A 25159-nucleotide genomic window follows, 5' to 3' on the forward strand; every position below is an offset into this window, starting at 1 on the left:
TTTTATGTTAATATTTGTACCTTTTTTAGTTACATCCTTCTATACAAAGAAGTGCTATAGGTTGTAATTAATGATAGTGTGTGCTTAAAATGTGTATTTAATACAGGTAGTCCTCGAGTGTAATGGAGCCTGACCATTCTACCTATAACTCAAAAACTCATAGAGTGAATCTCGTACCTCAAACAAGATTACTTCCTTGCTTGTTAAAACGCCCGCAGCACGTTAAGTGAACATGAGTATCTCAGGGTGGGGAAGACCAGGAGGGCCCAGTGATGGATCAGGCCCCCAAGGCTTCCCTGACCCACTAAGATACCGCATGCTTCCCCCTTCCTTCCTGCCGCGTTGGACTCACCTGGAAAAGATCCGTCTCCTCTCTGCTGCGGTTCTTGCTGCCGCCCGGATCTGAAGCCGGGGGACACTTCCGCACCCCCCGCAGCCCGATCCAGGCTCCAGAGGCCTTTCCCAGGCTGCTGCCACCTGGATCTGAGGGCGGCAAATACTTCTGCAGGACACCCCCCAGGCCTGGAAAATGCCTCTGAAGCCCAGATCCGTAGGAACGAGGAAGTGTCCCCTAGCTTCAGTTCCGTTCTCTGTTGCAAAGAACAGAGACCTAAAGTACCATGAGATCACGCAAGATCAGTAGCGTGAGATCTCGCCCCACTGATCTCACATGATCTTGTGTTACTTTAGGCCTTCATTCTCTATGAATGCACCAAAGGCCTGGAGCAGCCAAGAAAGCAGGGGATCTTGATCTTCATAGGGTGAGCATTGAAGGCCTGGTGCCTAGGGAGACCTGGGGAGGGGGTGGGGAAGGAAGGAATAACCAGAGTGAATGTTGCAGAGTCACTGCAGTCACTCGTAAGGGCGAACGACTGCCGTGGTAATATTCATAACTTCGAGATTTGCTTGTAAGTACTAGGGGGCGCTCATCATGTAACTTTGAGCATTAAGTGAATGCTCGTAACTCGGGGATTACCTGTAACGTTTACAAATAGAACAAAAACAAAGATATCACACCTTGAGAATTTTTGTAATATGTTGATAGATTATACTGCTGCATAAGAAATAACATAAACTAGACACGCTATAAATATTTGGGCAAGTAGGAGGTACTTTTTCCAGGGATGAAAGCACATTAAAGCATGTTGCCTTCTTATAAATAAATATCTTGGAATCTGTTGTCTGTTTTTAAATTAGTACTATTGCCAAATGTAACATTTTGCTTGAGTGAACTATTTTAGTATTTCTATTAACATACAAAGGACTTTTTTTCTTTTAAAAAAACTATTCAAAAGTATGAGCACGTTTCTGGGAAATTGGCAGAGTAGGATATTAGTTTTTCCTTTTAAAATTAAAATACTTATTTTTTAAAAAAAAGATCTAGTTTATTAACTATCTACCTTATTAAGATAGAATAACTTTTGTGGGTAACTTTTTTAACTTCACAATGGTAGATTCATGGCAAACATTTGAACAGATTGATCTGATTTACTAGAAAGAAGTCCCCTTTATAGACAGTAAAATAACATTTAGCTATGCCATTTTTTAGTAAAGGAATCTTCACTGTAGGTTTCTTAGAAAATAGTTAAAATGCACTTTTTATATTTAAATTCGTAGGCCTATGTGTGTCAAGAGGAAATAGCCTTTTATTATTTGTTTCATCCTGTATTCCATATATGAAAATTAAGGGACACGAATACTTGTTTTTCTAATCAGAAATCACATTGCTGCAATATATTAATAAATGTTCTTACCTCTTTTGCTTTTTCACAATCGTGTCCTTCAGAACAGAAAATTTCAGAAGAAGAATGCATCATTTTGGTAGATGGTTTAAATGAAGCTGAATTTCATAAACCTGATTATGGGGATACAGTTTCTTCATTCATCACAAATATTATTTCTAAATTTCCATCATGGCTAAAACTGATCGTGACCGTAAGAACAAACTTTCAGGTAATATTTAAGCAAATGGTGGTGTAGTTTTTGCTCTGTTAATAACATTGTACTCTCAGAACAGAAAATTTTACTTGGAAGGACTAATCTGAATTCTTGTGAGAGTTTCTGCTGTTACAAATCACACATACCTAGGAATGGCCATCATCATAGTTTATACACCGTGGAGGCTTGTACAAAAGGTCATAGTGTATTTGTTGTGGGTTTGTAATATTTGTATTCAAGCATTTTCATTGTGTAGTTAAATGTTGCTCCACACCAATGCCACTGTGGATCAGTTTGACTCACAATGATGCTTAGCAAAATCTAAAACATGGCAGCTGAGAGTGGTGTAGCATTCTGAAACAGCTGCAGTGACCTGATGCAAGTCTCACACAGGTCCTTTTGCTAGAATTTCTGTTGTTCTTCCCACTTTCTCTTTCGTTATGAAACATCTGTGGTTTCAAAGTTTTATTTTTTAAATTCCTTTTCTCCAATATAATCCGATTTCAAGATCTAGACTCTAAATCTCTGAATTGAAGAATGCTATAGGGATCAGTTTAGAGCAGGATTCACTATCCAGTCTTGACCACGGTAGGAGGCTAATCAGGAAGGCTATCAGAACAGTATGTCAGAACATCAAATAATTGTTCCCTATTAAAGCATAAAGGGAGGAAGCTTTTTCATGAACATAAGATGTCTCATTGTTTTGTATATCTCCTTGTTATTGTAAATTGGGCCTTTAGCTTTAAGAAACTCTTGTTTGGTCACAAGAACAGAGTCAGGGTCAGCCACTGTTAAGTCATTAAACTTGACCTGTATCAAAGTTTACCATTTTCGAGTGCAAATAAAATATTTTGAATGCTTTTTTGTAATATAAAACCATTGGTGCAGACTAGAATAAATGCATTAATTTGTTTCATGTATATAAGAAATCTGGGTTTGTTTTGTTCCTGATATGTTTGAATATTTAATTTCTATGTGAATATAGGAAATGACTAAAGGTATTGTTAGACCAAAGAGTTACACTAGTGCTAAACCTTCTTTCTGATTCTCACTCAAACAACTTTCACCAGGTTTAATTTAGCATGGTTTTAAAATCAATAGCTATAATAATGAAGTTTGACAAGTGCTGTAAAGTACTTATTTCTTCTTCCTTCTCTAATGCAGGAAATAACCAGCTCACATCCTTTCTTCACAATCTCCTTGGATGATTTTTCAGACAACAAAGAAGTACAGTCTGATTTAAATGCATATATTCAGTACAGGATCAATGCCAGCCAGGATATAGTAAACAATATTTCCCTCAATGGAAAAGTTGATGCGGCGACTATTGGGAAAGTGAGCAACCACTTGATCTTGAGGAGCATGGGATCTTATCTCTATTTGAAATTGACATTAGATCTCTTCCAGAAGGGTCACCTGGTGATTAAAAGTGCAAGTTACAAAGTAGTTCCAGTATCTCTTTCTGAGCTTTATTTGCTTCAGTGCAACATGAAATTCATGACAAATTCGGCCTTCGAAAGAGCCCTGCCGGTGCTGAATGTGGCTCTAGCATCCCTTCACCCAATGACAGATGACCAGATCTTCCAAGCAATTAGTGCTGGCCAGATACAGGGTGAACAGGAGTGGGAAGAGTTCTCGCAGAGGATGGAGGCTCTTTCAGGCTTTCTGATAAAAAGGCGTGACAAGACACGGATGTTCTGCCATCCTTCCTTCAGGGAATGGCTTGTTTGGAGAGCAGACGGTGAAAGCACTGACTTTTTGTGTGAACCAAGGTAAAATATAGTAGATAACTAATAATTGTTGATAATTCTTATATTACAGTCTGTAAGAGAGAAAATGACACTAGCTACGTGTTTTCTAAGAAATAAAAAAGCTCTATGAGCCATGATATTTTACACTTTAGGTTAGTTAAAGGATACATGAAATTGAAAAATAAAAACTCAGAAGTGTACATAACCAAAAGTAGAGTGTCCTACAATCATTAAGGATGAATTATTAGATTCTGCACTTTAAACCTTAGTAACAGGAAGGATGATGTTCTCATCTGCTGTAATGCTAGTTAGTCTGACTGCCCAGCATTGAAAATCCTTTACCAAAATCTTTCCAGGCAAGACTTTCTCCGTCTTTGCAGAGATTAAAGACCCTTCGACAGACAGAATTTTTATTTTATTTTATTCATTCCAAACATGTATATAGTTGCCCATCATCTAGAACAGTGTTTCCCAAACTTGACAATTTTAAGGCATGAGGACTTCAACTCCCAGAATTCCACAGCCAGCGTTGCTGGCTGTGGAATTCTGGGAGTTGAAGTCCACATGTCTTAAAATTGTCAAGTTTGGGAAACACTGATCTAGAATAATATGGAAGGAGGGAACCCATTGGAGGAATTTATTAACTTTTTGAATTTGGGGCATTGATAAGTATTTTTCCATCCCATTTGTTATTTCTGAATCCCGTAAATAAATTTGGGTACGCTCTGCAATGAAATTATTATTGATGTCTACATTGACATTCATATCATTTGGGGAAAAAAAGTTCAACTCTCTGAGATTTATGGGCCCATGCTGCTTGGTGCTCTAAATTTAGAAGCAGTTCAAAATTTAATGAAGGAGAAGGAATGAGCATGTTGGCTCCTGGAGAAGGAATGAGCATGTTGGCTCCTGGAGAAATAATATTTCATCAGGTCTATTTTGCTAAGCAGATGTATCATTTGCTTGCTAGTCCCGACGCTGCTGCATTCCTAACAATTCTCTTTCCTAGCTCCGAGCATTTAGTGCTCAGCTTGGCTATCCTTTGAGGCTTTCTTAAGTACACAAACATAACACTGACTGAGGCTCTAGCAGGTCTTTGGATGAGTTTTCATGCCACAAAAATTACAGTAAGCTATGGCTGAAACCCAGGCATATGTTAAAAACAATGTGATGTGATTTTGGGGGGAGATTATTGTTCAAAATAAAAATAGTGAAAGTTCAATTGCATGTGTGAAAACCTTTAAATACCACTAAAGTATGTGTATAGTAAGGCCATGGTTTTCCCAGTTGCAATGTATGGTTGTGAAAGTTAGACCATAAGAAAGGCTGAGCGCCAAAGAATTGAGGCCTTTGAACTATGGTGCTTGAGAAGACTCCTGCGAGTCCCCTGGACTGCAAGGAGATCAAATCAGTCAGTCCTAGAGGAGATCAACCCTGACTGCTCTTTAGAAGGCCAGATCCTGAAGTTGAAACTCAAGTACTTTGGCCACCTAATGAGAAGGAAGGACTCACTGGAGAAGAGCCTAATGCTGGGAAAGATTGAGGGCAAGAGAAGAACAGGATGACAGAGAATGAAGTGGCTGGATGAAGTCACTGAAGCAGTAGGTGTGAATTTAAATGGACTCCAGAAGATGGTAGAGGACAGGAAGGCTTGGAGAAACGTTGTCCATGGGGTCATGAGGAGTTGGACACAACTTCGCAACTAACAACAACAAATTTTCTTCGAGGTGTCTTTCAGTTCAGAACAAAAAAGCATTTATCACAATAACCTTGTGAAAGGCAGATTGTGCTAGTCAAGAGTGGGCAACTTGCAGCCCCAAGTCTGCAGTCAACCCAGAGTTATCTTTTTGTGGCCCAGGAAACCTCTCTGATGATTCCCCAAACCTGAAGATATGATTTCCTCCTATTTTGAGGAACAAAATATACGTTTTGCTCCATTTTATGACTTTTCTTGTCACAGTTGTTATGTGAATCATTGTTAAGTTAGTTAACGTGATAGTTATAAGTGAACCTGGCTTCCCCATTGACTTTGCTTATCAGAAGGTCGCAAAAGTTGATCAAATGACCCCAGGACACTGCGACCCTCATAAATATGCCAAGCATCTGAAATTTTTATTACTTGACCATGGGGGAATGCTGCAAAGGTCGTAAGTGTGAAAAACATTCATAAGTCACTTTTTTCACTGCTATTATAACTTTGAACAGTCAGTAAATGAACTTTGTAAGTCGAGGACTACCTGTATACAGTATGTGAGGTGGCCTCGCCCATTTTGCGGCCCTCACCCATCTCAGAAAATGCTGAGAGTATCCATTGTCACCAAAGCATGGCTTTCCCTTACTATTGTAATGAGTATAATTACTCAGAGTTGCTGCGAATTGCAAATGGGCGGCATATAGAGTTAATAAATACATTTTAAATAAAATTAAATAAAACTATTCTGTATTATTTGATAATTCTTATTTATTATGAAGCATTGTTTTTATGTAGGCAGCATATATTTTGATTGATCTTGAAAACTAATCTGGTTAATCTTTCATTGGGAGAAAATTCTGAGGCTAGACTGAGACGTTCGGGAAAAAAAAAGCTTTCTGTATTATTTGAAGAATATAATATGGATATGTCCGTGAGGTCACTAAGAGCTGAGCTCAAATAAGTGATTTTCTTTTTGTTTCTTTTATATCTCTTACATGCATAAAATATTAATCCATTGAAATCCTTTGGAAGCCATCTTTTTTTTTTTTGAAGATCTAACGATGACTGACATTAACATAGTTACATTATTATAGTTTTATGATGAGCAGGTAAAAAACAAAATATGTGTATATCCGCTTACTGTTTGAATATTGCGCAGAGAGATGACCGTGCAGTTTGCACAACTTTGTAATCCTGCGTATTTGTACTTAATTTGTACTGGTATTATAAATACAATACATTTTCTTCATTAAAAAGAACTAGTTTTGTTTCAGAACGATGTACAAACAATCCTTAACTTACGACCGGTTGTTTAATGACCATTAGAAGTTATGACAGACTAAAAACCTATGACCAATTCTCAGAGTTACAACTGCCATCCCACCCCACAGCCACATGGTTGCATTTTAGGCCCTGGGCAGTTGGCTCGAATTTATGACTGCTTGCAAGATTCCATGGTCACGCAATCACGTTTTGCAGTGTTTTCGCTGTTTTACAGCAAAAAAAAAAGCCCATTGGATAAGCTGAATGAGGACTTACAACCATGTGATTTGCTTATTGACTGCAATGTCTCACTTAATGACCTTTATAAAAACGATCATAACATCGCATCTGTTCACACGGTGACTCGATTTACAACCGCAGCAACTTACAACCAAAGTTCTAGGTTGAATTGTGGTCACAAATGAAGGACTATCTGTACTGCTAGTAGTTTTCTTTACTTCTCAAGTTTATTATATCTTGATATTTAAACTTTAGGCAGAGGAAAGAGAGAGAATGCAGATCTGTCGATGGCAGTATTCTGAGGGGACTTATTAGGAACCTGTTTAAATTTGTCTCCATCCTTTTTGTTGTTGCCTTTAGGAACGGGCATGCTCTTCTTGCATTCCTCTTTTCACGTCAGGAAGGAAAACTTAACCGTCAGCAAACAATGGAACTCGGGCATCACATTCTTAAAGCTCACATTTTTAAGGTAAGAGATACATTTTATTCTGCCACTTAATCTGCCTTTCGTCTTATTCTTTCTTAGGTATTTCTGTCACAATGCCTTACATTACAACATTCTTGGTGCTTAGAAAGAACTGTGCAGGCAGCTGTGACTTCACATTGTTGTGGATAATAAGAGTCGTTCTTTATTATTGTTACTTGCTTCGTATACAAAAGCATGCCAAAACAATTTATGAAACGCAAAATACCCAATTTTTTTTTTAAAAAAAAAAAGGAGAAAGGGAAACAAATACAGAAACAAAAGCCCTTACTTGAACGTTCAAATAGAGGAGGCTTGGTTTAAGATACAGATTTTCAAGTGCAATTTTAAGATATAATGTCAGGTGCTCTGAGAATTTCAGTGATTTCTGCATTCGAGAATGGAGGCAAAAGAGAGAAAACCTTTTTAACTAAGCGGATGACTGCCGACAGAAGGCAGTTCCTTGTTTTTCTGGGTACATGCATATTAAGTCCTCTCCCAGTGATCTGAGAAGTAGGATCAGCTTATAACCACAAAGATAATCCCTTGGCTCTCCTGATCCTAGGTTGTTCAGAGCTTTGAACCTATCCCAGCATATAATTGGCAGCCAGGACAGTTTCTTCAACAGAGGTGTAAAATTGACCCAGACAGACACCCCTGAATAACCTGCATTCTAACCAAGCTCCCCTTTTGAAACCAACTTGAAGGGTAATTCTATCAAAAATGCATTGAAATAATCTAATAAATCTGAATTTATCACTGCCTGAATATTAATAGTTAGACCAGTGGTTCTCAACCTTTTTAATGCCGCGACCCCCAGCCGGTGGTAAGTCGAGGACTACTCAACCGGTCGTAAGTCGAGGACTACTCAACTGGTGCAGCACCGTTTGCAGAATGGGACTTTTGGCGGGCTCAGCAGGGCAGAGACAAGAGAGGGCAGCAGGGCAGAGGCAAGAGAGTCTATTCTATTGGCTTTCAAAAGCCAATAGAATAAAAGGGAGTAGCACAGCTAAGGAAAAGGGGGAAAAAAATGGCTGACTGCGTTGTTTGGCGACCCCCATGAAATGGTCGTTCGACCCCTAATGGGGTCCCGACCCACAGGTTGAGAACCACTGGGTTAGACTGTTCCTGTCCAAGAAGAGCATAGTTGGAATACCCAGTGAAGTTAGCAGCAGGGTCTCCTGGTTATTCATAGACCTCCCGTATTCTTGACCGCTCTAGGAATGCTTCCAAATCAGAGGTCTGTTCTTCTGAGAGAATCTAAACCCACTGAATGTGGCAGAGCATCCCAGTTCCAATACTTAGGAACTATCCATCCACAAAGTATCTGTCTTGTCAAGATTCAGTCTTGGTTTATTGGCCTTCATCCACCCATCCAGTTGAGATGCTGGTTGAAGATCAGTAACATCTCTAGCCTTTACTAACTCCTATTGATGACACTCAGCTCCAGGGCTTTATCTTGAGGCTAAATGCCAGTAGGATCAAAATCATGCCCGTACCTGTCAGTGGCCAGAGGTATTACTCCTCGGATACTACTTTCTGAATCCCATCTCTCCAAACTAGGGTTAGGGTTAGGAGGATATCATAATTGGCAGCATCAAAATGTCCCAAAATTGAACTTCCTCTGCTGTCTCCTGTACGGTTATCTGACAGGATGAGAGTATAGGCAGACCACAATTGAGCCCAAAGTTTATGTTGCTCAGTGAAACATTTGTTAAGTGGGTTTTGCCCCATTTGAGAATCTTTCTTGCCAGTGAATCATTGCAATTGTTAAGTTAGTAACATTGTTGCTAAATGAATGTGGTTTCTCCATTGACTTTTCTTGTCAGAAGGTTGCAAAAGGGGATCACATGACCCCAAGACGGTGCAACCGTCGTAAGTATGAGTCAGTTGAAAAGCATCTGAATTTTGATCACGGGGATGCTGCAACAGTCATAAGTGTGAAAAATGGTCATAAGTCACTTTTTCAGTGCCATTGTAACTTTGGCCACTAAATGAACTATTATAAGTCGAGGACTACCTGTAGTTATACTGTATGGTTTTTCATTGTTTTCATTATTTTTAATGCTTGTATTGTTTGTATGGTTCCTTTATTTTTATTTATTTATTTATTTTTGTTAATATTTTAATTGTAAGCTGACCGGAATCATAATATATGAGAGAGATGGCTATATACATTGATTAGATAAATTGAATAGTTAGATAGACAGAAAGACAAATTATTATTTTTTTTCCAAAGCCAGACTGGAATTGAAGGTGAAAAAGGTTGAGATAATTGGGGGAACGGCTAGAGCTACACCTATAGCATTCTCTCAACCATTTGTTCCAATAAGATAGGATAGGATAGGATAAGATAAGATAAGATAAGATAACCTTTGTCATTTTTTTTTACTGGGCACAATAGCACACAAAAAATAAAAATTTAGTTGCCCGCTCTCAAGATGAAATACATACATACACACACCTAAAACATACTATATACAACATATGTATAGACTCGCACCCCTACAAATACCTAACAAATAAATACTAAATACTGTTCATCGTGAATATATAACGGAAGGAGGAAGCTGTATGGAATGAAACTATGGCTGAATAGGCAACAGTTGGAAAATTTCTGGATGCAGGGTGAGCTTCTTCAGGAGTGGACAGACCACTTTGATACAATACAATTCAGGGACCTTTGAATTGGATGGGCAATCTTTTTTGTTCCAAGAGCTGCATCTGTATCTATGCAAACATGTTAGTTACATGTCTATCTCCCTTCTGGGCAAGTAAAAAGAGTTTCCACTCCATCATATTTTAATTTTCTTCATACAGCAGGTCAGAAAAAAAGACAAGGAAAAACTTTTCTTTCCTTCAGGCAGGGAGAAAGCTCTGCTGCCTGTTGCTCTATCCGTGCTGTGGCACCAGGAACCCTGATCAGGCAGCAAGGACAGATCCTAAGGCCTTTAGGATGCAGAGTGGCTACATGCGCTTTAAAAGATTATGCAACTTGAGTATATTTTTATGCCTGACAAGCCATTATGATAACCACCCTGAACTGTGAGAATTTAGTCCATGAGGGCTTTTAAAAAAAAAAAATGTCAAGGAGCGTTCAAGGCTTCTTTCTGTAATTTCTCCTCCCTGCAATTCTGTTGTTTCAGTTTTTATTATCATCAGTGTTCGTTGTGTCTTGCAGGGGCTCAGTAGAAAAATGGGCATTTCTTCCAGTCATCTTCAGGCCCTGTGGATTGGCTATAGCACTGATAGTTTGTCAGCAGCACTTGCGTCTTTGAGAAATCTCTACACACCAAACGTAAAGGTAAGAAAATAAAATTTTATTTTATTTTATTTATTATTTATAACATTTATTGGCTGCCCATCTTACCATAGGGTAATTTTGGGCAGTGTAGAGTTATATATACTGTGTTTCCCCGAAAGTAAGACCTACTTCAAAAATAAGCCTTGCCTTGATTTTTGTGGGTTGACCTAATATAAGCCCTACCCCCCAAATAAGCCCTAGTTTTGCAACAAGGCACACACCTAAAAATCAAGCTGGGGTGAGGGTGTGGAGTTGCCCCATGTGCCCCACACCCACTTATCTTGTAGCCAGGCCTCTCCTCGCCAGCCCACTTCTTCTGTGGTGTCCCCAGGCCTGCATTTCACAGTCAGAGGCCTTTCCGGAAGGCAACTGCAGCCGAGAACTGAGCTAAGGATTCGAACCATAGCTCGGTTCTCAGCTGTAGTGGCCTTCCAGAAAGGCCTTTAACTGTGAAATGCAGGCCAAAGCTCCATTCTCAGCTGCAGAATGAAGCTGCTCCTTCAGCTGCAGAAGAAGTGAGCCAGCTGGGCAGGGCTGTCAATGCCAGAGGTGAGTGGAAAAGACACCCCTCCCCCACCCCCAAAAATAAGACCTGGTGCCTCTTTTGGAGGAAAAAATAAAATAAAAATAAGACCGGGTCTTATTTTAAGGGAAAACACGGTAAGTTAAAATATAAAAAGTTAAAAACAAACATTAGAAACCAAAGATACATGGGGATGGCCGGGGCAGAGTGAGGGAGGTAGGTGGGATCTGTTATTATTCAATCAACCACCTCCATTGCACTGTCCCCCTACTGGGGCCCCAAGCCAACTGACAAAGCCACATCTTTAGGCCCTTATGAAAAGATAGAAGGGTTGGAGCCAACCTCACATGGGGGGGGGGAATGTTCCAAAGTGTAGGAGCAACAACAGAGAAGAGCTTCCTCCTGGACCCCACCAGTCAGAATGATCGGGTTGACACGACCCGCGGCATGCCTCCTCTGCCGGCACGAGTGGTATTGGCAAATGCAGTGAGATGATCTGTCAAGTGACCTGGATCCATGCGATGAAGGGCTTTAAAGGTAATCACCAACACCTTGAATTGCACCCGGAAGCAGACTGCTAACCAATGTAGTTCGCGGGACAATGTTATTGGGGCCATTCTTGGGGGGGTCCCAAAACTACCTGCGCTGCCACACTCTGCACCAGCTGTAGCTTCTGAATTCTCTTTAAGGATAGCCCCACGTAGAGCACGTTACAATAGAGATGACTAGGGATTGAATGACCTGGTGCAGGGAATCCTGGTCCAGGAAAGGCTGCAACTGATGCACAACACAAAGTTGTACAAAGGCTCTCCCAGCCACGACTGCCACCTGTTCCTCGAACAGGAGTCGCGAGCCCAGGAGAATGTCCAAGTTGCAGACCAGGTCTTTCTGGGGCAGTGCGTGTTGAGGTCAGAAAAAGCAACCAGTTGTATGAAAGAAGGCATGTGCCACTACAAAAATATACACAGGTTCAGAAGAGATATTTGGCTATCTGCATTTGCAGAATTAATTGAAAAAAAAAATCCCCATCTCAGGAGAAAAACTTCAGTGGAAGAAAGCTGGATGAAGTTATTGCTTCTACAAATATTAAGGCAAGACAAGGTTAAGGTGGCCAAATTCTCTAGCATGTATATTTGTTAAGCAGCTCTCAAAATGAAATTTCAGTGCAAGAGTAGATAGAATTCTAGCTTCTGCATTAAGAATGAGTGTGCATTACTTGAATAAACTGATTCTTCATTTACATCAAAAAGTCATCCACACTGGAATAGCTGAAGTTAGTCCCAACTGACACAGATTCCATAGCGTGTAATCATACTTTAAATTAACCAAATCAAATGTCCTCATTAGTGTCATTTGGCCTGATACACTACCATTAGAGGACTAGAAGTGTGTGTATGTGTGTATATGTAGTCTTTATAATTTTAAGGATTATAACTGTAATTGTTGAATAGTGATCCATAGAACTGATTGCAATTCAGCTTGCATTTGTAATAAGGACCCGTAAGCTGTAGGATTCTAAGTTTATGGTAATAATGGCAGCAGTTATACTGAGTAAATTGCCATAATGTTTATTAGCTTACTCCAGAGCAATGTTTAAGTGGAAAATCATACTGAGTCAATTAAATTAAAGTCTGTGACTGTAGCAGTCCCAGATAAATATTACATTAAGATATTACTAAAACATATTGAGAGACCATCGGTCTCTCTGCTTCTGTTATAAAGAAAATACTATAATATGTCCTTTTTTCTTCCATTCAATCATGTCTGATTCTAGGAGACTGCATGGACAGGTCCCTCAGGTTTTTTTGGTAAGGTTTTTCAGAAGTGGTTCGCCTCCTTCCTAGGGCTGAGACAAAGTGACTAGCCCAAGGTCACCCAGTTGGCTTTGTGCCCAAGGTCACCCAGGTGGCCTTGTGCCCAAGGTCGCCCAGGTGGGCTTGTGCCCAAGGTCGCCCAGGTGGCCTTGTGCCCAAGGTTGCCCAGGTGGGCTTGTGCCCAAGGTCGCCCAGGTGGGCTTGTGCCCAAGGTCACCCAGGTGGCCTTGTGCCCAAGGTTGCCCAGGTGGGCTTGTGCCCAAGGTCGCCCAGTTGGCCTTGTGCCCAAGGTCGTCCAGTTGGCCTTGTGCCCAAGGTCGCCCAGTTGGCCTTGTGCCCAAGGTCGCCCAGGTGGCGTGCCCAAGGTCACCCAGTTGGCCTTGTGCCCAAGGTCACCCAGTCGGCCTTGTGCCCAAGGTAGGACTAGAACTCTCATTCTCCTGGTTTCTAACTTGATGCCTTAACGGTTACACCAAATTGACTGTCTTTAATATGAATAGATTGTGTTAAACCTTATGCTGTGTAGGCACAAAGAAACATCGATTGATTGCTATAGATCAGGGGTGTCAAACTGCCGGCCCGCGGGCCAGATGCATCATGGCGAAACCACACCCACCCCATTGCCGGCAATGGAAAAAAAGTCACGACATGTCGTGACACGTCATGTGATGTTGCGAGTTTGATACCCCTGCTATAGATTATAAAGTGACATCTAGAGGAGGGGTTCCCAACCCCGTCCGTGGACTGGCACCAGTCCGCAACATGCCAGAAGCTGAGATGCACAAACAAGCGAAGCCCTATCCATGGGATGCAGGCAATACATGCCCCCTCCGGTCCATGAAAAAACCTCTCTCCATGGAACTGGTTCCTGGTTTCCAAAAGGTTGGGGGCCGCTGATTTATAAAGCACTTGTAAAGTGAATAATTTAAGGCACAGCAGCCTATAGATATAATAATAATGCAAACATGTAGGATTATATGCCGTTGTGTAAACATCTTACACAACCATTCTTATTCCTTTTGCTCATGCAAAATCCTGCCGCTTGATTTTACCTAATTCTTCCTTGTCCCTCTTAGGAGTTTTTTTGGGAAAAGCATAGGAAGAGAAAAGTATGCAGAATGTTTTCATCTTTAAAAACCAGAAGGAGCAACTAATATATTTTATTCCTCATAACAAGGAAATCCACGCCTTCCTTTTAAGTTACTGATTTTTATAAAATATAAAGGACAGTAGTGAAATTTCTATCTGTAGCTTTAGCGTATTGAAATTTCTTACAGTTTTGATTGGTTTGGGCTGTCATTTTTCTGTACACATTTTAATTGTTGTATATGTTTCAATGTTTATTTAATCTCAGACTATAAATTAATAAAGTATAAATATGTATTTTATTAATGGAAGGAAGGAATGATCTTCAGGTGGCCTGAGTCATTTTCATGTTTTAACATTCAGAATCAAATAAATTTCAAAAATAATATCAAAATGAGACGGTGATTTATTTATTTTTTAAAACCTAGGTGAGTCGTCTGCTGATTCTGGGTGGTGCAAATGTAAATTACAGGACAGAAGTCCTCAACAATGCCCCAATATTGTGTGTGCAATCTCATCTTGGGCATGAAGAAATGGTCCTCCTCCTTCTAGAATTTGGGGCTTTGATTGATGGAGCATCTGAAAATGGGATGACTTCACTTTGCTGTGCAGCAGCTGCAGGCCATATGCACATAGTTTCACTTCTTATCAAAAGAGGAGCAAAGGTAAATTTCACAAGAGACTTTGCATGTTTGGAGTTGTAGCAATAGCAATGGCACTTATATTCCACTCCATAGTGCTTTAGTTGTAGCAGTGTTGTTGATAAACAGAGCACGCTCCATCAGGCTATGCTTTCTGTCAATCAAATGTGAAAATTATGAATAAAACTGTAACCATGGGGCTGATGTCCTGCTTAGGTTTGTGCAAAATTGCTTGGCGAAAATTAAGTTAAAAGCCACAATACGCAACTGCATATGGCCCTACGTTTCTTTATGTATCTTAGACTTGGTAATAAGTATTTTTATTATTTCAGAAATATGTACCAAGAAATGGTTAAAATGGTAATATAAGTAATTAAATAATTAAATGGAAGCATTAGCAGAATCTCTGAGGAAGAGTAGATGTTTTGCAAGAAGAAGATAAAAGAAATGAAAGGGGGAAGAGCTCAAATTGAAACATCTGCTGTCAGAGCTGTAAGATTATTAGAAGAAGCTTGTGCCTTCCAGAGATTTGAGAGGTGAAACATTGACGTGTACAGGTAGTCCTCGAGTTACGAGTGTAATGGAGCCTGTACATTCCACTCGTAACTTGAAAACTCATGGGAGTGAATCTCGTACCTTCAACGAGAAAACTCCCTGCTCGTTAAGACGCACGCAGCTTGTAAAGTGCACATGAGGTATCTCAGGGTGGGGAAGGCCAAGGGGGGGGGCTAGTGATGGAACACGCCCCCAAGGCCTCCCTGACCCACTAAGATACCTCATGCTTACCCCTCCTTTCCTGCCATGCCGGACTGACTCACATTGCAAAATTCGTCTCCTCTCTGCAGCAGCTTCTTTCCCTTTGAGGGAGAGGAGAGTCAGCTTGGAAATCACACCGACAATGGAAGCTCCCCACAATGCCTCCCTTTTCAATTGAAGGCTTCGTTCCTGCAAGCAGCGCACCCTGGCCATGGACGGCATTGCTTCCTGCACCTGGCTGACTCTAGTTCTGTGCTCTGTCCCATAGGCATGCAAACGAAGCAAACACTCCCCCCCCCTCAGCAGAATGGAAGCTTCCGTGGGCCGTGATCTCTTTTGCAGAGAATTTGTGTTTGAACTCGGGTGATATTACGGCACCCAGGAGCTTCCATTGTTGGTGTGAAAAGCATTCCCAAGCCGACTCTCCTCTCTCTCAAAGGGAAAGAAATTGCGGCAGAAAGGAGACAGATTTTGCAAGGTAAGTGAGTCCGACAAGGCTTGAAGGGAGGGGGAAGCAGTTGTGGGGAAGGAGGGGGGAATAGCGTGAATGTTGCAGAGCCTTTGTGGTCATTCGTAAGGGCGAATGACTGCCGTGGTGCTGCAATATTTGTAAATTTGGGATTTGCTCATAAACACTAGGGGGCGCTGGTCATGTAACTTTGAATGAACGTTAAGTGAATGCTCATAACTCGGGGATTACCTGTACTTAATGCATGCTACAAAATCAGCCTGATCCAGTGGCCTCTATGGAGAGCAAGAAGAGTCATGTTTATAAGAACAGCATAGCTATACAAGTTCCATCCCTTTTCTATGTGTTTTGACATTGCAAACATGCCCCAAAATTTATAGCATGACACTCAGTGCTATTTTTATGGGTTCTGGAGCTTGCCATAGCTTTGATCTCATCCCTCCATTTCTGCAGGGTTCTTTTGAGTAAGGAGGAATGATTACTAACTAACAGGTTGCCTCTCCCTTCAAATAAGTGTCATAGTGCTGTTACTGTTTTTTCTTCTACTTTCTCCAAGCTTCCAAAGTATCGGCATATAGTAAAGAAATTATATCACCTCTTTATTATTATTGCTTTGATCTACTACATACTATTTCACGTTTTGATACTACGAAAGAAACATTGGCTAGTAAATAATTTTTGGTACTGTGTAATGTTTGATGACTGATAGGTTGCCAAGAAATCCTGTGTGAGAGGACTTTTGTTGTTTGCATGTACCTTGGCCAGTCTTTTATGGCTGAAAAACAACTAGAGTCTACTACAGTAATTTATAACTAATTCAGTTGCTATAATGAAATCATTTGGGAAAGAGAAAAATCATTTTGTTTGAAACATGTTATTGGGCCTTCTAATAACTCTTTAAAAATGGCCTTCCTTATGATAAAATTAGAGGGAGCAGAGACTATGTTTATTTTGTAATATGTGAGATGCCAAAAATCGCATCCCTAAAGGCCTCGGGGATCCTCCTCCCATTGGGATGTATTCTTAACTAGATTATTAGCTTGATAGTTATTTTGATTATTATTTTGCTTGATACATCTTCTTCTCCCTTTAAAATAGATCGATCACTTGGACAAAAAGGGACAGTGCGCTTTGGTTCACAGTGCTCTAAGAGGACATTCTGATATTCTTGAATATATGCTCAGCATAGATTGGCAGACTTCGCCTCACCAGCAGAGCTGTCTGTCAAAGAAGCAGGCTCTTCAGCAGGCTCTGACTGCCTCTTCAAGCATGGGACATGGTCAGGTAACTTGTCTTCTCTCGTTTTTCCACACAGCCTGTTCTCATTCCTTCAGGGTAGACCAGATTAGGAAAGTCATGGAGGCCACCTTTATTATAAAGCTATTGCAACAGAATCTTGCCAGTCTGAATACATGTTCTCCCCCCCCCTTTTTTTTTTTTTATCTTCATGAGAACTGGGGAGCTTCTTGTTTGCAATGCCTTCTCAGGCTACAGTTCTGGCCTGGACTCAGATTTCTTTTATCTATTATTTTGGTTAAAGCTCTTCTTCCTGTTCCTCAAGGTTGTTCCAACTGCTCGTTACATCTGTTCATTGATTTAAAAAAGAGACGCTTTTTCCTCTTATAAAGAACCATATTTATTACATCTATGTGTAAAATGGGAATCAAAAAAAAGGTTAGCATATACAATAGGTCTGCTTATACTGGATTGACACTGAACCCAGCCTGCATCACTGCCAAACTTGGATGCTTGCCCTTTTAGCATGTATAGCAAAAAGAGTCTCTTGACTGGTACTTTAAAAAAAAAACAAAAAAAAACTCTTGCCTTTGATTTTGGGCTTAGTTTAAGCTAGCTAGACAACATGATTTAGTGTGTAACTAAAGCTACTTCATTAGCAAAATTGGGCTCAAAGGCTCAGCTGATGCATCTATAATTTTATGAAATTAATCTTTGCATACTTTAACATCGGTAATATTTTTATTGCCACTTTTAAAAACATGTGTTGAACTCTATGCTGTGCATGGAGTAAAGGAGGATTAGGTCTGCTGTGTAAATATAAGATTCCTTTTGGTTTTAAAATAAAATCCAAAGTGAAAAACTTCTGTTTAATTGGAACAGAATATCCAGATAGTTATTAGCAATAATCATTTGTGATTCAATTCATATTGAAATAATTTGCAACCCTCCCTTCTGTTTGTTTTTCATCTTCGCAGCTTTAACATGTTCATCTTGGAGCTGATTATTCTTTACTAATGTTTTACTTTTTCCCCTGCTTTTTAATTGTTAACTTTTATTTAACCTATCAGAAGCACCTAAGATTCAAACTTCAGGCTCCAAAAATTCCATTTTTAAAAAGACAACATTGTGGGAACAAACTTTCACTGTCTAATGGGCATAAATGGCTTTTTTTTTGTTTTGTTTTGTGAAAGGTCACAAAGCTTAGACAGGCATTTATTAAACTGGTTTGTTGCAATCAGTCCTCTCATTTGTGAGCCAAGAGACTTCTCAACAAGGAATTCCTTTGAGGTTCACATCACACCCAGACTCTAGCTTAGAAGTCGCCTCTTACCCCAAATATCACAGGTTTTCCCTTCAGTCAGAGATACATCTGCTGAGAGTAGACAGGGGAATTTATAACAGAGCGTATGGGCAAGCAGGCTATGTGGATGAGGCTTTTCTGTGTCAGAGAACAGGGAATTTGAATTGACTCTTGCTGGGAATATAACTGCTGAGAATTAGAAGTGACAAAAAAATCCTGTTTTTTTATTATTGTCCATTACTTAGTTAAAAAGCACAAGAATATCTGCTAGCCTGAACCTAACCCTCAACCAAGAAGGAGGAATTGGTTGAAGAATGGTGATGAATGCGTTGTGGGCAAATGATTATGTTATCTTTGAATTTGCAATATCCAGAAGAAAAAAGTACTGACTAATACCTCCATAATAACAAATAACAGATTTTGATGAATTGTGAAGGAGGAGAGATTAGTTTCATTGCCTTAAAATCGTGAAAGAGAAAAATATCCAGGAAGGATAAAAAAAAAAATACCACGAAACAGGATATGACGAAACAGTTGTAAATAACTTCTATAAAAGTAGAAGATCTGTAAAGAGGCCAGCATGGATATATGCAAAACTTTCTAAAATGTTGAGGAGAAAAAGGGACATACATATACAAGAAAGTGTTAGGGAAGAGAAGGAGATATAATCAAAGAAGAATATAAGGTGGTTCCAGAAAGCTCTGGAACTATGGATTGCAAAAACTGTATGTCAGAAAGACTAAAGCTTAGAATCAGCTGAATCTTGTGGTGCCAAAAGCAACAAGAAAGGCTTCCTTAGGTACATTAGAAAAAAATGTAGGTCCATTGCAAGCAGAAAGTGGTTAACTGATCAAGGGAGACGGTGAGAAGCCAAAACTCTTATTATGTGTCCTCTTTTAAAAAGGAAGTGGAACTTTACATGGTCCTTGTTATGCCACTAAGAAAAGGAGGGAAACTGCAGGTTAGGATAGACAAGGCCAGATGGATTATATACTACAATCCTAAGGGAACTAGTGGAAATAATCGGAGAACCACTCTTAATAGTCTTTGAGAACTCCTGGGGGACCGGCAAAATCCCAGAACACCAGAGAACTGCAAATGTCCATCTTTAAAAAGAAGAGAAACCAAGAAACCGTAGATTTGCCAACTTAATATCTGTCCCAAGCCAGCATAGACACTACCATGTGTTTGTTGCAAATAAAGTCTGCAGGTCACACAAACTAACTTTATGTTTTCTGCTTCTCTCAGTGGCTAATGCTTTAGAAAAGATTTACTCAGGCTTTGATGGTAGGTTGAAATGAAAAAAGATGGAATTTAGCTGGGAGAAATGTACAGTTCTACCTCTGGATAAGAAAAAGAAAACACATAAGTATGGGAGGAGGGAGATCTGGTTTGATAGCAGTACATGTATAAAGGATCTGGATGTCCTCCATGAGTAGACATTAAACATGGCATAATGATCAAAGATTAAAACCAAAATCATACATTACAAAACACCTGTAATACATACATCAGAATTCAAACATTTAAAAAGAGGCATTACTTATCTAGAAAGATACTAATAGCATCCCTGCCTGTTTGGATTGATGAAGTAGCTATGTCTTCACAAATCATTGATCTTCAGGACTATTCAGACATCTGGAGAGATGCGACTCCAGAGCAGGGAGTAGTGAGAAGCCATTTTTCTTTGGTCCTTCTAAGTGGCAACCTCTGATCCAGGGGATGGAGGAAGTAGCTGCCTTATTAAATCTTCACGATTGTCTATATATAGCATTCACATTTGAAAGTGGAAATATTTATTAGAATTCTTCATTTATACCTTTACTTTTTCTCTCCAATAAGTCTTACTAATTAAAACTTAGTCTTGATAAAGCACCTACTTATGTTCCAGATTTTGAACCTCTAAATCCCCAGGTTCAGTTCTCTAACATTTACCACATTTGCTGATTTGTACTGTGTATATTTAGCCTTAGCCAAATTTCTTTTCCATAAAGTTCCATAAAACCATCCAAACCCAATCCAATTGTCTTCTATATGAAGTTCAACATAATTATATTGAATATTGATTAATAACACAAATCAAACAAGCTCTTACGTTTTCAAGATTGTATTTATATGTTAACAATTGTTTCAAACTTCAAGAGCATCATACGCAGAATCATCTTAGCATTTCCCATGGAACTGTTTGATTTTTATTTTTTATGCAAAGGTCTGTCAGTAAACTATTGCTACTTTAATGAAAAATAAGTGATTTCTTATACCTGCACATTGCAGTCAGAAATGAGGAGGTGATAAGCCGCCTGGGAAAGCCAAGGGAAATCATCAAAAGAATTAAAAAACGAAAATTAGAATATTTTGGATATGTGATGCGACACCCAGAAAAATATGGCATACTCCATTTAATCCTCCAGGGAAAGATTGAAGGCAAACGAGGTCCAGGCAGAAGAAGAACATCATGACTTCAAAATCTAAGGGACTGGTTTGGACAAAACTCAGCAGCACTTTTTCGTGCAGCTGCTGATAAAAACAGGATCACCAACATGATCACCAACATCCGATAACGGATATGGCACAAGAAGAAGAAGAAGCACATTGCAGGGAATAAGACACCAATAATAGGCACATTGTGTTCTGAGACAATCTATTGGCCACTCCTGATGATGATCTAGTTCAGTGGTCCTCAACCTGTAGGGGGGCACAATGTAATCAAAGGGGGCCCACAAAAGCTTTTGAAGAAATGTTATGATTTAAATCTTGAATTAAGTCTTGGGGATCCGAGGTCATGGTCCGTGGCCACAAAAGGTATTTAAAGATGGTCCGTAGTGAAGATGAGATCCAATGATCTAGTTGATGAATAATTGGGGTTTTAATTTAGAACTTTTCAAGGCTAAAAGGTAAAAAGGTCTGCTTTATTCACAAGCTACATCTATGTCAACTTTGCTGTTAATTTAATTCAGTACAATCCATGTATAATATGACCTTTAATTGAAACCCAGTGTTTACACAAGCACCATTCACAGTAATGAAGTGCAACAATTGAGCAAACTCATGATTTGATGGACTTCATCAACTGTTTTTCCTCTCTCCCTCTCTTCCTCCCTTTTCATTTTTCTTCTCTTAGGTCATTCATTTTTTGATAAGAATTGACAAGGAGCCTAAAATTGACATCAATGAAACAGATACTTTGTGGGGAGAAACAGGTATATGTGCTAAATGTTTTTTTTAGCCTTTTCAAACAATGGTACATTGTAAAAGCTAAGTGAAATGTGTAGATTTAGAGCAGGGGTCTTCAAACTTGGCCTTTTTATGATTTGTAGACTTCAACTCCCAGAAATCCTCAGCCAGCGTGCCTGGCTGAGGAATTCTGGGAGTTGAAGTCCACAAGTCATAAAAGGGGCAAGTTTGAAGACTCCTGATTTAGAGCAATGCTTACCAATTAGGGGGCACATAATTACCAAGCTTTATTCATTATTGAAAATTGGGGGATGTTTGTGGTGCGTGCCCAGAGATAGCAATGATAGTGTCAGGGTGGCTATGTCATGGTATTAATACTCATAATAAGCATGAATAGGGAACTGAATGCTGTTACTTTCTGTGAAGCAATGTTAGACTTAAACATTCATATTTTTTTGTCATGACAGTGCTTATTTATTTTAAAGTTTGCTTGCTTCTTTTGTCAGAGCCTCTTCCCATTTCTTTGTGGAAAGTGTACAATGAAAATGTATTTAAGTAAATGAAGTTAATGTAGCTTCTTATCATTTTAATGTTTAATTCCAGTTAGTATTTCTGATTGCCCCCACGCACAAAGCATTAATTTCCATTTCTTTGTATGAATTTTTTTTTTTTTTTGAATTAGGGAATGGTCCTTGTCTTTTTTTCAGGAGGTCTGTCTAATGCAGTGTTTCCCAAACTTGACAATTTTAAGGCATGTGGACTTCAACTCCCAGAATTCCACAGCCAGCGTTGCTGGCTGTGGAATTCTGGGAGTTGAAGTCCTCATGCCTTAAAATTGTCAAGTTTGGGAAACACTGGTCTAATGGTATAATATATAACAGTAGAACAAAAGCTACTGTCCTCTTTTGCCAGAAAAGATGTATTCTAGAAATAAAATTCCAGTATATTTTGTTCCACTGTAGCAGAAGGTAGCTGTGCACAAAAGCCAACATTTTTGAAACCGAGATTATTTGAAATGCCACGTGAGATACAGTAAAGCGAACGAGACAGCTTATATCGAGCGCAGCAGCTTTCAGCTGTTCAAATCATTTAACTGAAAAATGTCCTTTCCTTCACCCCAACGTTTTTCAACATTTGTGGCAGCATTCCTCTGGTCTAATGGGTCGCTCTCATATTTTTCATTTTGCATCAGCTTCTTGTTTAGATGTTCATTTAAACTTCTTTCCTAAAGTCGGACAGATTAGAGATGAGGTTTTCCCACTAGAATGGTTAGCATTCCTGAGCATAGTTCCTCCCCCCCCCCCCAGGAACTTGTTTGTTTAAGCCCAGTGCAAGCTAATCTTTGTCTTGCTTTTTCCCCAATATGGTATACTTGAGGTTCATTGTTTTTGTTTCTTAAGTGACCTTAGAGCTATGAGCAATATTGAGATAGAACACAGGTCTCCCTTCTGTTTTTACTAGGATAGCTAGCCTTGCCTTACACAACCCATAGTGATCAGTTAGAAAGGATAAATACAACTTTCAGACTGCTTGGGTCAGCACAGTCCTAAAATAAATAGTTATCCCCAATGTCAAATGCCACGTTTTTAAAAAATGTGAGTGTATTTCCTGTAGTATTTTAGATAAAGTCCAAGCATATTTTTTAAATTTATGTTGAGTCAAATAACCCTACTAAAATCTGGACAAGAGTTCTGATTTTTAATGTTGTAGTCTGTATTTTATACAAACAAACTGAATTATTTTCCTCTATAATTGTAATGAAGGCTAGTATATGAAGATATAGAGAAGTTCCCTTTTATTGATTATTTAATGATAGGCTTTATCTGGCCTTAGTACACAGAATGTCTTTAAGGTTTTTCCTTAAAGTTTCTGCTCCCCTTTATATCACTTTTTTCTTTTTCTTTAATTTTTAGCTTTGACCGCTGCTGCTGGGAGAGGAAAACTGGAAGCATGTGAGCTGTTACTTGAACATGGGGCTCTGGTTCCAAGACCTAATAAGAGAGGGATACCTCCGCTTTTCTGTGCTGTGCGTCAGGGGCACTGGCAGGTGGGGCTACACGCTTATGCATAAAACAGTTATGATTCACAGAATGAAAGAAACATTCATAATATCAACTCAGAGCAGCCATTTTGGAAATCAAAAGGAAATCTGATGAAGTAACAAAAGCCACGGTTCTATTTAGATGCCAAGTGTGTAAAACCAGTTGATTTAGGAAAGAGTAGAGAAGACAAGAGAATTCTTTATTGGCCAAGCGAGATTGGGCACATAGAGAACTTGTCACCGGTGCATAAGTTCTCAGTGTTTTTCTCAGCTACAGAGAATTCTGGAAGATCCCATTTTTCCTTCAGACCAAGCTGTTCCAGGTTGGTTGGTTTCTGGTAATAAATCCTTTGATGTGTATCCTTGAGGAGGCTTGTCTCAAAATACGACTGTTTTGTCCAGATTATTTTCTGGGACATCTCAAACCACTTCTGGGTCACATCTTTACCTGTGGAAACTCACCACTACCCTCTGGTCTAGTATGGTTAATATAAATTTGTATTTTGTAGTTTGACATTTGTTTCAGTCAGCTGGCCAGAGTTTATCTAGGTTCAGATATTCATGTGAAGGATATATTTTCTTTTTCAATGATTGTGATTTTTGCAATGAGGCTTTTTTCGTTTTTCCAGATAGCCAAGCTTCTATTGGAACATGGTGCTGATATAAATTTAAGTGACAGGCAAAGCAGAACACCACTCATGGTGGCATCTTGTGAAGGACATCTGACCACTGTTGAATTTCTAGTCTCTAAAGGTAACAATAACTTCTCCAAAACTTTTTTTTCAAATTATCTTATTTTTTTCAGTTATTCTAATATAGTTGGTATTTATTACCGCTGTATTTCTGAACATAGATTGCCTTTTATGAATTCAGGCAAAGACCAAAAACTCCAATTGAAATTAAATAGTGTCTGGTGCGAGCTTTCAAGGGAAAGTCAAGCATTAAATGAAAGATATCATATATGAATATCAGCTTAATAAAAAAAAATTCTCACTCAAATTTTTTTTATTCGTTTGCAATGTAGGTGCTGATATTTCATTAGTGGACAAGGAAGGCCTGACAGCATTGAGTTGGGCTTGCCTCAAAGGACATAAGAGTGTGGTCCAATATTTGGTTGAAAAAGATGCCAAAATAGGCCAGACAGACAAGAATGGAAGAACTCCTTTGGATCTAGCAGCATTCTATGGAGACTCAGATATTGTAAGCTAGGATGTATTTTATCTTCTCTGTGAATTTTACTACCTGAAATCAAGTAAAACTATCGGTATTTCACCAATTTGAATACTATTTAAGCAAATTCAGACTGCTTTTTTTTTTTTGTAGGTGCAGGAAAGACATTTAACCGATTTTTTAAAAAATGTAACTGCTATTCAGTGTTGAGTACTTTAGAAATGCATATATTTTGATGCTCATTTGATTCTCAATTAAAATACTTTCAATGTTTGTCACACCATCAGATCAAAA

The 25159-nt window shown here is 39.2% G+C and overlaps 1 protein-coding gene across 11 annotated transcripts in view; it reads left to right on the forward strand.

Annotated features, from left to right (window-relative positions):
- Window positions 1-25159, forward strand: part of TANC1 (tetratricopeptide repeat, ankyrin repeat and coiled-coil containing 1) — a 185063-nt gene that overhangs the window by 143830 nt on the left and 16074 nt on the right. For all 11 annotated transcript variants that reach the window (XM_039328411.1, XM_039328414.1, XM_039328409.1 and 8 more), the window contains 10 exons: window positions 1787-1953; window positions 3103-3710; window positions 7246-7354; window positions 10530-10652; window positions 14504-14740; window positions 17040-17225; window positions 21602-21680; window positions 23568-23701; window positions 24325-24448; window positions 24720-24895. In XM_039328411.1, coding sequence (XP_039184345.1) covers window positions 1787-1953; window positions 3103-3710; window positions 7246-7354; window positions 10530-10652; window positions 14504-14740; window positions 17040-17225; window positions 21602-21680; window positions 23568-23701; window positions 24325-24448; window positions 24720-24895 — 1943 coding nt within the window. The remainder of the gene's footprint in view (window positions 1-1786; window positions 1954-3102; window positions 3711-7245; window positions 7355-10529; window positions 10653-14503; window positions 14741-17039; window positions 17226-21601; window positions 21681-23567; window positions 23702-24324; window positions 24449-24719; window positions 24896-25159) is intronic.

Source organism: Crotalus tigris, unplaced genomic scaffold (genome assembly GCF_016545835.1).
Source record: "Crotalus tigris isolate CLP2741 ecotype Arizona unplaced genomic scaffold, ASM1654583v1 scf7180000024376.1991246, whole genome shotgun sequence".
Classification (NCBI taxonomy): Eukaryota; Metazoa; Chordata; class Lepidosauria; order Squamata; family Viperidae; genus Crotalus; species Crotalus tigris.